The sequence below is a fragment of the Nestor notabilis genome, unplaced genomic scaffold (assembly GCF_000696875.1).
Source record: "Nestor notabilis isolate BGI_N333 unplaced genomic scaffold, ASM69687v1 scaffold8530, whole genome shotgun sequence".
NCBI lineage: Eukaryota > Metazoa > Chordata > Aves > Psittaciformes > Psittacidae > Nestor > Nestor notabilis.
Window position 1 is genome coordinate 695 of NW_009912090.1, and position 12,221 is coordinate 12,915.

A 12,221-nucleotide genomic window follows, 5' to 3' on the forward strand; every position below is an offset into this window, starting at 1 on the left:
TTTTTTTTTTTTTTTTTTTTTTTTTTTTAAACAAAGTGTTTTTTTTTTTTTTTTTTTTTTTTTTTTTTTTTTTTTTTTTTTTTTTTTTTGGTAAAGCCAAGTGCTTAGCTTTGTTTTCAGGGAGCAGGAAATGGTACCGTATCTAGTCAACCAGAGGAGAATCAAACCCCATAGTTCACAATAGGTTGCTGCAATAACCATAAGTTATGATGGGTGTTATTCCTTTGCCAAGGTAAAAGCAATGTTATTTTACACCAGATAATGCCGGGTTCTTTGCACCAGTATGACTGAAGGAACTGGATTGTGATTCTTCTGTTTCCATTACTTCCACTATTTATGGGTGTGCACGGTGGATTAGGAAACTGATCCAGGAGCAGTGAGCCCTCCCACAGGCAGGTGTTTCACAAGTGTTCAAACTCATGCTGCAAGAGAAGTAACGTGTTGTGCTTGCAAGGAACCAGATGCTAGATTTGTTGTGCATTCTCTTATTTCATTAAAAAGTGGTGTTTAAGTACAAGAAAATACAGCAGTTGATCTCTTTATTTATGTCCTGGTTTCGGTAGAGATGCAGTGAAACACAACTAGGATCACAAGAGCTGCTTTGAGTCTCATCTTTTCTAATGTACATTTAATAGATTTTACTTGTAGCTTTATACTTCTGTCATTCGTTTTTGTAGTATGTAGTTACAGGTTAGTAGGAGAAAGTAGAGCAGGAAACTTTGGCATAAACCCCCTAGATATAAAGATAGATGGCATTGTTACCTAATCCTACTTTTATGCCCTTACTTTATGTTACTGCCTTCATAAAGTCTTATAGTCTCTCATATATTTTAACATATAACACCATGAATATTTCATCATTAGACTGTGGGGAATATGTGTGTCTTTATATTAATAGGAAGGCCATTTACATTTGTATATTGAGAAAAAACCAACTGACAACCCACTTCCCTTTTCAAAGACAGTAGTTTGTAGTTAGAGTTCTGACACAAGGCATTGTAACTGTGAAACAAGTAAGTTGTAGCACGCACTTTACCTGAAAATTCAGACTATATTACAGTGCGTCTGTGCTTTCTTGTAGGATTGCCTTTCAGGAGCATTACATACTGAAGAGAAGAGTGGAAGCTCCCTAGCATACAAAGGTAATACCAAACAATGGTGCTTAGATATATTTTTCAGAGAAAATACATACTAAAACTGTGTCGTTCCTAAATTTATTTTAAGTAGTTTTGTATTTTCTCATTTTAAAGAGGTAGGCATTCTTCATCAGGGGTTTGTTATATCTGGGAGCCAGCCTAGGAATGTTAACGTTCACATAGAGAACATAAAGGATGCTTTAGAACAATGGTTCCTAACCTGTTTGTGTTTAAGTCCTGCTTGAAGTGGTTGGTAGCAGTCCACCTCGTTAATGCATACACTTGGCTTTAACTTAAAGATACATATACATCTATTATTTAGAATGGCTTCTTGAGAAACACATGTTGCTGTGCCTGCAGACGACAGGATAAAACAATGTATTTATCAGACTTTGGTGATAGAAAAAACAGTATATGAATGCAAGCTGTAAAACTTAAGAAAGACTTACCTGGTTTGAAAACTAAATAACCCCTCCCGTAGTTTAAGTTGTTAAAACTTTTCATTCATTTGTAAGGGTGCATCAATGGGTTTTTGGTTCTTAAACCTACCTGATTAGACGGCAATCATTTCTAATTAGCCCTTGTTTATTTCTTTACATCAGCTTCTCAAATGCAAAATAGAATTGTTACTATTTTCTATATTCCAGGTGACATGGACAGCTCACTGGAAAATACAACTATTTCTCTATCCAAATGTTCTTTAGAGTCAGAATTTACTGAAAGTGGAGGAGAGAACAGCATCAGATCTAGGGATTTCCTCCAAAGTTTCAAAGTCTGGGATTGGTAAGAGGTGTTTTCTCTTCAGCTCTCCTTTATCATTTATCTTTCATAACCTAGATAAACCATAAGTAAACAACACATTCAGATTGCACTGATGCAGAAGTCGTTTTAAGATTCTTATTAAGTAAAGAACTGTTTGTGGCTGAGCTATGAAATAATGTGAATGCCGATTTTGATAAGGAGCATTGTCTCGCTTTCTAATCTAATCTGTTTGCTGAAATTGCTAATGGGATACAGGGATGATAGAAACTGAACTTGGAGGAAAGCAACGATTGATGAACAACTTTAAGTTTATTTAGAGATAATTCAATTCCAAAAGCCAAGAAGTCTCTTTTCAGGGATACTTTACCCAAAATATGAAAAATAATTTAAGGATTTTGTATTTCTGGCTTTCCTGGAATTTGGTGATGGGTGATGAAAGAAGAGGGATGTACCTGCTGCACACCTGCTTACAGCCTGAAAATTCTAGTTATTCTTACTAATTTTATATCAGCAACATTACTAATTGTTGTGGTTAAAATCTTGTGAGTACTAATGCCTTTTATCCAAATGATTTAACTCTGCTATTTGTTATCAGTCAAATATCAAATTCTTAGATTGAGCCATGTTTACATTTTTGTACGCACTTCTCTCAATGCTCTACATGTAGTGTGTGAGAAAAGTATCGAGTAATTTCCAGTTACTGCTTTTTTGTATTTGTTTAGGTTTGAGGATGAGCAAGATTCATTTTGTGATTCAGGTGGTCTAGAAATAGAAGAAAAGACTACTAATTGGTCTGAAACTGATGAAGTTCAAAATACAGCTATATATGTGGAAACAGGTAAGAAATACTGAATTTTGAATATTTTTACAACTCTGTGTGAAGTATAACATGTGATTTAAAAAACTTTCAGTAAATGTATTTCTATTCGATTCAGAAATAAAATAATCAGAAAAAATGTATTTTAATTTGGGTATTTAACCTTTCACGTCAGTATGAGTAACGCCTTTAGAATTAGTTCAGGAGGTCCAGGCATTCTTGATGAAATACTAACACTTACAAAAGAAAAATCAACTTTTTGTGAAACTGGTTGCCACGTGACTTTATGATGTAAATGAAGAAACAGGATGTTTTGGAGAGGATTTTGTTTATTTGGTTTGGTTTATTTTAAGTAGCTAGCTGCATTACCAAATAGTACAACTCTGTTAAACCAGCTGTCTTTTTTCCGTTTAAGGATGGAAAACTGGCAGTAGGTAGAGAAAGAATGTTACCTGGTTTTCTGCTAACTCAGGAAATTCAAACTAGAAGATTGTAGCGGGGATCACCTGGCATTCATTCACAACAGACATTTGAAAATGCTGCAGTTGGAGGGGTTTGTGAATCAGTGTAGCTCTGTCTTTTGTGGAGAGTTTTAGGTTTAGGACATGGATGTATTCTTTTAAAAGCATGTATGGAAGTGTAGAGACAGACAGACAACCAACTCCACAGTGGCTATAAGGAACCTCAGAAGCTGGGCAGAACAGATCAGCGTAACTGTAATAGATTCTCATCAAAAGTTGTATTAAATGGGTGGGGACTGTATAAAAACAGCTTTCTGGAAACTCATTCTTTCTGGAAACAAAACAAAACACAACCCCCTTCTCCCCCCCAACCAACCAAACAAAGAACAACTAAAAGAATTTAATTGCACCAGGAAAATTGCATAGTTTATAGTATTTGAGATCAAAGGCAAGATAAACACAAACCTGATGAATATCACATTCACTTGTTTCAGATATGACTGCTTTTTTTCTGATTTCTTTTCCCTTCGCCTCCCCTGTTTCTGTTACTATTTGTGTGGCATTTTACTGGTTATGCTCTCCTTCCTTGCCCATAAAGCAGACACACTGGCTGAACAACAGGTTTGGTGTGCTATCCTGCACCAGCTGTGATGGGTGCAATGCATACCACCAATTAGCCCTGGTTAAATCATTTGCCTATCTTCTTGATGCTCCTTCTCATTGTCCTTCTTCTCCCTTCCGTAGTTGCCTGCCAAATAAACAGCTTAGCGCTAACTGTTTTTGCTCATTGGTCTGAGTTTTGCTATGTCTGTACCTGTCATGGTTTAAACCCCACAGACAGCTCAGCCCCACACAGCTGCTTGCTCACTTTGCCTTCCCCCCAAGTAGGGAGGGAGAGAATCAGAAAGGTAAAAGTGAGAAAACTTGCAGGTTGAGTGAAAGACACTTTAACCCCATGTGCAAGCAAAGCAAAACAAGGAATTCATTTACCACTTCCCATCAGCAGGCAGGTGTGCAGCCATCTCCAGGACATCAGGGCTTCATCACCCGTAATGGTTACTTGGGAAGACAGGTGCCATCACTCTGAACATTCCTCCATTCCTTCTTCTTCCCCCAGCTGTAGATGCTGAACGTGATACCATATGGTCTGGAATATCCTGCTGGTGAGTTGGGGTCATCTGTCCCAGCTGTGTCCCCTCCCAGCTCCTTGTGCACCCCTAGCCTGCTCACTGGTGGGGTGAGAGGCAGAAAAGGCCTTGACTCCATGTAAGCGCTGCTCAGCAGTAACTAAAACATCCCTGTGTTACCAACACTGTTTTGGTTACAGACCCAAAACAGCTCTATATGAGCTACCAGCACAGTACCCAAATTTGCATTTCTGATACTGTCACCTAGGTAATCTTGGTGTGATGTGGTATGTAGGTGCAGTTGGCCTTGCAAAATGTCTCTCCCCAAAAGATAATAACACTTCCCTTCAGTTATCTGTGAATTTTGGGTGTTTGACTATTTTTGAAATCCAGCCATTCCTCACTGTGCTGTCTGCAACTTTCATCGCTTCTTAGACTGTAATCTGTTGTGTCTAGCTGTTTCTCCTGTTGTGACCAGCAGTTTCTTAAGTCTTGTTCTTTTAACTTCAGTATCCTGCCAAGGTCTAGTCAGGATCAAATCACTTGCCTGAAGACCCTACAAAAATAACAGGAGGTTTTGGCTACGTTATGATTCAGTCTCTGCATAGCTTTCATACAGATGCTTGTGAGATTTCTGTACTGAAGTGGAAAGTGTAGTTTTACTTATAAAACTCCATTGATCACTGATGATTTCAGCCAAGTCACGGAACCCAGCTTTGAGCAATTCTCCATAATTCTTTAGAAGATTACTTTCTCATTTTGATACATCTTGCTCTATACTTGTTACTCTAAATGGCTAAAATAACTTTTCACTGTTTTGGAACAACAATAATAACGTTATTTATCTAGGATTAATTTGCTAAAGTAAAATGGATTTTTCCTTTCTATAGGCAGCACCTTACCTTCCCATTTGGCTGCAAATACACAAGAAAATAGTGACCAAAATATTACTAATGGTTTGCTAAAGAAAATTGTAAGTGGAACTAATGCTCAAGCATGCAGTAGTCAAGGCTTAATACCGCCTCACATCAGTCAAATTTATGATGAATTATTTGTCATACATCAGAAGCTTCAGGTAGGAACTCAAATTACTTTAAATGTTTTGTTGAGTAATGTTAAGAAGATTCTTACTTTTGACAAAGAATTCAGAAATTACTTATGTACTAAGTAACTATTACTTTTATACTAAAACTACTACGTGTTACTATTGCTTATACTAGTCACAATTACTTAGGTACTAAAACTCTATCATCATCTACCTCTTCCCCTAAATAAATTTGCCGATTTGGTAGCGGTGCTTTGTCTTGCATAGTGGGTAGATAAGAAAATTCAGCTTGAGGGAGTTTGAGTGTCTTTTGATGCACTGTGGGCATAGAGGGAAACACCTGCAAGTACTGCTTCTCCTGAGAGCATCCAGAATTGTTGTCTTGACCGTAGGCATTCATGGCCTCCTCTTAAAACCCTCCATTCTGTCTTATCTTTACTTCTGTGCTGCTGGGGAATCCCAACAGTTCATCCCCTAGAAGGCCTAGGCCACTAACAGAAGAACTTCCTATATGGTTTTATTCTGTAATAGCTCTCATGGTTCTGCTGGATTCCCTGCCAGGACTGCCTTTGCATCATGAGATAAAAATAATTTTGTATCTCTTTTTCCTCACTGCTTTTTCAGGGATGCTTCCCACTAATCGAAGAAACAACATAGTAATCTAATGTTCAGTGTTGACAGTCATGTCAGACTCTGTTTTGTCTTACAGTTAATATTATTACCCAAAACTTCTGAAAGCAAAAGCCTGGGTTTAATTGTCTAGGTTTATACTTGAACAACCATGTAGAGCTGAATTTTGTATTTTGGGAGGCTGAGCCATCCTGATGCACATCAGTCATTTCGGTTAACATGTGGGGAAACTGAACATAGGTGGCCATCAGGATACTTTTAATGAGTAAGCTATTGTGTAACACACTATAATTTTACAAAAAGCTAAGCATATCTCTGGGAGAGAAAATTTAAATTCAGTATAAATTGTGACAATTTCATGGGGTTTAAAGCCGTTTCAACATTTTTTTTTCTTGATACAGAGAAAAAAAAAGCACAGAAGGAATACGATTTGCAACTCCAGAAAAGAGAGCATTTTCTAGCAGAGCGAGAAGCAGTGCTTTTTAGACATGAAGCAGCTTTGGCTAAAATACGAGGTGTTGAAGAAGAAGTTCACACAAAATTTAGAATTATAAAAGAGGTGCAGTAATATTTTAAGTGATATTTATTGCTCTACATGCCATTAAATTTGTTATCTTAAGCCATCACATGTTTGCTGGGTATGTAATGCTTATTTTTTTAAAATGCTTGAAATCCATAAATGAAAGTTTTATATAAAGAGTACCACGTAATATTTTTGGGGGTTTGTATTGCTTCTTTTTCAGAATGGTGCATTTAATTGTCTTTTGCATAGGTACGTTTCACTGTTACAATTTAGAAAAAGAGGTAACTTGTTTCCAAAATAGAAATATATGACCAATATTAGAGAAAAAAAATTGTGGTCTATCTGTACTTGTATGTAAGTTAAATTAGTATCTTTGCATTAGCTGTGGTTGAAGTAGATATCCTTGGGAAGGCTTGAAGACACAATGAGATCTTATGACATAACAACTATTGCAGAGAATATTAGCAAAAAAACACTCAAAAAGTTCAAAGGAAGAAGAGATCAACCTAACTTTGGGAGTGTGGGAGGAAACGAAATGGTGTGATTTTGCTATAAGAAGAGGTGGTAATAACAACACTGTTCTTGTATTTCGTATTGAATTTAGGTCTTGTAAAAAATTTTGGTTATTATCCAGAAGATCACCAAGAGAAGTCCGGAAATGTATGGACTTTGTGTCAAAACAAAGCTGAGAAACTAGATTTCTTTTGATTGTGCAGATAAGCCTTTCCCGCAATCTGTTGAGGATAAGACTGCATGTTAAAAAGGGGAAAAAGGCGTTGGAGGGGTGGGACCTCAACTTTTGAACAGGGAAAGAATAGGTTTAGGTGTTAATTTAGACATTGCAAATCTTCTGAGCATATAAGAATGTTACACCAGTTGGAGAACTGGCTGGTGAAAACACAGGAAAAACTGGTGGTTATGTGGGAAAGTTTGTGGAGGAAGACAAGAAAAATGGGATGCCTGTCTTCTCAAAATGGAGAGTTCTACAGCCATCAACTTCATGTCAGTTCTCCAAGTAAATAAATAAATCCTGGAAAAAAGCTATGGAAAGCATGATGTAGAAAACAATGTAATAACTAACTACTAGCATATGTTAAGCATAAATTCTCAAATCAGTCTCATTTCCATTACAGCAAGGTAATTGGCATTGCTAATACAGGAGGAGTAGTTACATATATGTCTGGACTGAATTAGAAATGTTTTATACAGTTTTGCATGGCATTTTCATAATCATAGTAGTAAAGTATAACATAAATGTAGAGCAGTTAGTGTAAAGGTGTAGTGAGATAGTAGTTAACAATGAAGTTGAAGGAATGTACCTAGTGGATTTGGAATACCTTTCCAGTCCGGTATTATTCAGTATTTTCATTAAGAAGTTTGATGGTAAGAAAGAGCACATTCATTAAATTCAGTAAATAGCAAGTGAGGGGGAATTTCAAACATGCTGAAAATGAACATTAGGATTAAAATTAAAATCTTGACAAATCAAAGATATGGCAGGTCTGAAAAAAATACTGTTCAGGAGGTGTAAGTATACAGTATTGCATTTGTATAGATATATCAGCTGTAGAAATAGAGGGTGATGGGTGGATGCACAGGTTAAACATACAGGATGAACTGAGTGTTAATGTGCTGATTTTCAGCTACATAAAAGGCTGCAACAAAAAGGAAAAAACTTTTTCATGTCTGTGATAGAAGTAGTAGCACTAAGGGAAAATTAGGTTAAGTATGAGGAAAAACTGATCTAGCAAAAATAGGTAAGCATACAAAGAGGTAGATTGGCAAGACTGTAGTGTAATATTGGAGGACTTAACAACAGACTAGGCACACCTGGGAGAACTGAAATGGTATAGCTGGTTATGATACAGATGACACTACCTGACTAGTAGTGTCTTATATAAAGATATTATGTAAATATATACATATACAGTATTTTCTTGTAAATCTTGTAAATTTCATGTTTCTAAAGCAACATGAGGCAGAAGTTAAACAGCTGACAGAAGTCTTGAGAGAAATAACTAAAGAAAATAGGAGGCTAAAGTCATCATTTGAAACCTTGAAGGAAGTGAACGACTCTTTAAGAAAACAGGTAAAATTAGTTGTTTCCTGTTATCAGTAATTTTACAAGCTACAGTCAACAATTTTAAATATTTGAATTGCTTAAGTTTGCCAAATGGCTGATTTTTTTTTTTTTTTTTTAAGACAAGAATTGTGTGGCTGGCTGAAAGTGTTTTCTGCACCTTTTTCTAGCACTTGAAATTTATCCTCTCTGATTTTTTTACAGTATAAAAAAAGTTGGACTTATTCCTCTGACCCGCTAGCAGCAGCAGAGACTTACTCTTCCCCTTAGAGAAGGTCAGACCTAACTCCTAGAACATTGATGGTTCTGGTGCAGCTCATCTTTCTCTCTACTTCCCCATGCTATAAAATCTTCATGCCTCCCTGCCCATGGCAGGGGGTTGGAACTGGATGAGCTTTAAGGTCCCTTCTGACCCAAACCAGTCTGTGATTCTGGAATGTTAAGTGATGAAAATAGTTAAAGCTAGGAGAAGAGGCACAGTTAAGAAGACTATAGAGGGTTTATGAAGAAGAAGAGAAACCTAGTGATACATTGGTGTAAAATAATGGACAGTACAGAACAGGCTAAGCAAGTGTTCCCATTTCTTCTTTATTGCCAATAAAGGAAAGAGGATAAAGCTATTCTCCTTTTGAAACTGAAAATTCTCATTTCATTCAGATTTGGAAAGTGCAATTGAAGCATAGCTGTTCAAAGATATCACAGGAAGAAATACGTCCAGCTTTGTGGCCACTTGATCACAGCCAGTACCTCGGTTGGCGAGAGGGAGAGAGGGGTGGGCATGAGGGAAGGTTATGAGGGGAGAGGAGGGGTAGTCATGAGGGGAGAGCGGGGCTTGCCATGAGGGATGAGGGGAAGACTGAGGAGAGAGGAGGGGCGCCCATGAGGGAAGATCATGAGGAGGGAGCAGGGGCAGCCATGAGGGAAGAGCAGGGCTTGTCATGAGGGGTCAGGGCAGCCACAAGGGAAGACTGAGGGCAGAAGAGTTGTGGGCATGAATGAAGAGGAGGGACAGCTGTGAGGAGACAGCAGAGGAGGCCATGAGGGAAGATTCTGAGGGGAGAGCAGGTGAGGCCATGAGGAGTGAAGGGGACATCATGAGGGAAGAAGAGGAGAGGCTGTGAGGGGAGATCATGAGGGAAGAGCATAGGGAGCCATGGGGCCTGAGGGTTGACCATGAAGGGAGATCTTGAGGGGATATGAAGGGTGGCCATGAGGGGAAGGTGCAGCAGCTGTGCAGTGTGGGCCACTATGGGGCACAGATGAGGGGTGGCTGTGAGTGGAGATTATGAGAGGCAGCCTTGGGGGGAGATAAGTTTGCCCTTAGTGATACTGTTTAGTGGTGGGCTTGGCAGTTCTGGGGTAACGATTGGACTCAATGATCTTAAAGGTCTTTTACAACTTAGTTGATTCTATGATTGATTGATTCTATGATTGATTCTGTGATAATCATGCTGCTCATTGTTGTATGCATAGAGCATGTTTCTTACATTTAAATGGAGTTTACAATTCCCTTCATCTTTTCTCAAAGAGCAAACTGGTTTTGTAATATGGTCAGTAGCTGTTTCATTCTGCAGAGAAGAAAACTTTCACCTCATTAACAAAACTATTCTTGAACAGTGCGCTCCATTTTTATGTCACTTCTTCATGAAAAGAAATATGTAGTGCCTCTGTTTCTGTAGTGGCATTGTAGTGCTTATTCTTCCCCTGCAAGTTGAAAGGTTTGTCTGCAGATCATCAAAGAGCCTCTACTGTGAAATTTATCCTGGAACAGGTTGCCCAGAGAGGTGGTGGAGTCTCCCACCTTGGCAATATTCCAAGGCTTTCTGTACGTGGTCCTAGGCAATGGTCTCTTAGTGCCCCTGCTTGAGGAGGGGTGTTGGATCAGATGACATCCAGAGGTGCCTGCCAGCCTCAACCAGTCTGTGATTCCATGATTTGTTGAGGAGGTGGATGATGATTTTGTTTCTATCACTTCACATGCTCAGAAGAAAGAACTTGAACTGAAATAATGTAGCTGCTCAGCAACAATATCAAATTATTTCAGTATGGCAGTGAAGTCAAGAAATGAGTTTTGAATTTACGGATACTTTAATATTTTCTGATTCTTTCAGTTAAGTGATGTAACTGAGCTGAACAAGAAGTTGGAAGGTCAAGCAAGAAAAGTACAAGCTCGTTTAGAGAATCTACAAGTAAGGTTTTTTCTTACATGTACCTGCTTCATTTATAGGTGACAAATGAAATAAAACTCATTGTTACATTTTGTTGTAGAGGAAGCATGAATTGTTGACAGTACAGAAGTCTAAGAATGTATGTCAAGTGGTGCAACAAAGTAAACCTGTCAAGCAGGAAAAAGTGATGGTAACATCAAAAAATGCTAAGGTAAGAATTGGGCAAAATGAAAGATTCATTCGAAAAACATTAGGCAGTGGAACATTCTCTGTGGATCTGCTAGAAATTAGAAAATATAACTGCCAATTTTAGTTCACGAGTGAATTAGTTACAATAAGAAAAGATACAGGTTATATTGGGGGGAAACAGTTAAAGAATTAAGCTTGTTGCTGTTGGATTTTATATTGTGTTTGTATATACTAATATATATATTTGTTAATATGGTATGTTTTCCTCTTCCTGTCATGTTATCTTTCATCTGTCAGTTAAGATTATAATGTGCTTGCACTGGTTTCTTCTGCTGTGTCAAAGCAAATCTTAAACTCATTCTGGTTACTGCTACAGTACAGCACTGTTCTTATGAATAAGCTCAACTAAAAAGTACTCAGTCTGAAGTATCAGATAAATAATTTTAATTTTCTAAGTCAAAAATGATTGTACTACTGTTCCTTTTTTTTTTTTTTTTGAGACATAGTCTTTAATAAGAGACTAAATGCAGTGTTCATACACAGTTCCAAAATGATCACCTTGTTTTGCTTTAAATATCTTCTTAGATCACTTGATGAAATGCTTTCTGTCTCCATGTTGTTGCATTTAGTAGCAAGTCCTGTTGCAGTACTCTACCACCATCTCCCAACTGGTAATGATTTTCTCCAGCTAGAGGCTAAACTGTGAAATGTGAAAGATACTCACACCTTCCTACTTAATTAATCTACATCAGATGCCTTAAGACTGTGGTGGTTTAAGCCAGCATATTTCTCTGTTTACACAGGTTTTAGTGCACTTTGGTTACAAGTGAAATATGAACAGTATTGGTAGTTATGGTTCTGAGTGAAGAGGAAAACAGTTTTCTGAAGATTGATTAAAGAAAACTTTTGAAGTCTTTAGAGAACTGTTTGTACAGTCTGTCTTCAGGTACCTCTGGATATCTTTTGTAGACTATTTCATTGCAATGTAGTACAGAGACAGAATGACAATTTCATGAAGTCTCTGTTCTTTTTCTAACAACACTAGTTGCTAGTGTTAAATTTTTGTTAAATTTTAACAACAGTGGATTTTATGAAATACAGTAAAGGACCATTGAAGTAAGAATTTCCACATGCAAAGGACATTAAAGGTTTGCTTTCTCCTGCAATTCATTTGGTCAGAATTAAAAATGGAGTGATTCTGTATGTGAAAGTCTTTACCCAGGCCTTTTATAACCATTTGCCTAAGTACAAAATAAATCATGTGTATATTTTTTCACACCCAG

General features: G+C 37.5%; 1 protein-coding gene across 1 annotated transcript in view; it reads left to right on the top strand.

Annotated features, from left to right (window-relative positions):
* Positions 1-1,081: 1,081 nt before the first annotated feature.
* Positions 1,082-12,221, top strand: part of CCDC138 (coiled-coil domain containing 138) — a gene marked incomplete at its 5' end in the record, with an annotated part of 30,551 nt that continues 19,411 nt past the window's right edge. The window contains 8 exons of the mRNA XM_010017742.1: positions 1,082-1,142; positions 1,784-1,919; positions 2,621-2,736; positions 5,194-5,378; positions 6,382-6,537; positions 8,471-8,590; positions 10,693-10,770; positions 10,850-10,960. Coding sequence (XP_010016044.1) covers positions 1,082-1,142; positions 1,784-1,919; positions 2,621-2,736; positions 5,194-5,378; positions 6,382-6,537; positions 8,471-8,590; positions 10,693-10,770; positions 10,850-10,960 — 963 coding nt within the window. The remainder of the gene's footprint in view (positions 1,143-1,783; positions 1,920-2,620; positions 2,737-5,193; positions 5,379-6,381; positions 6,538-8,470; positions 8,591-10,692; positions 10,771-10,849; positions 10,961-12,221) is intronic.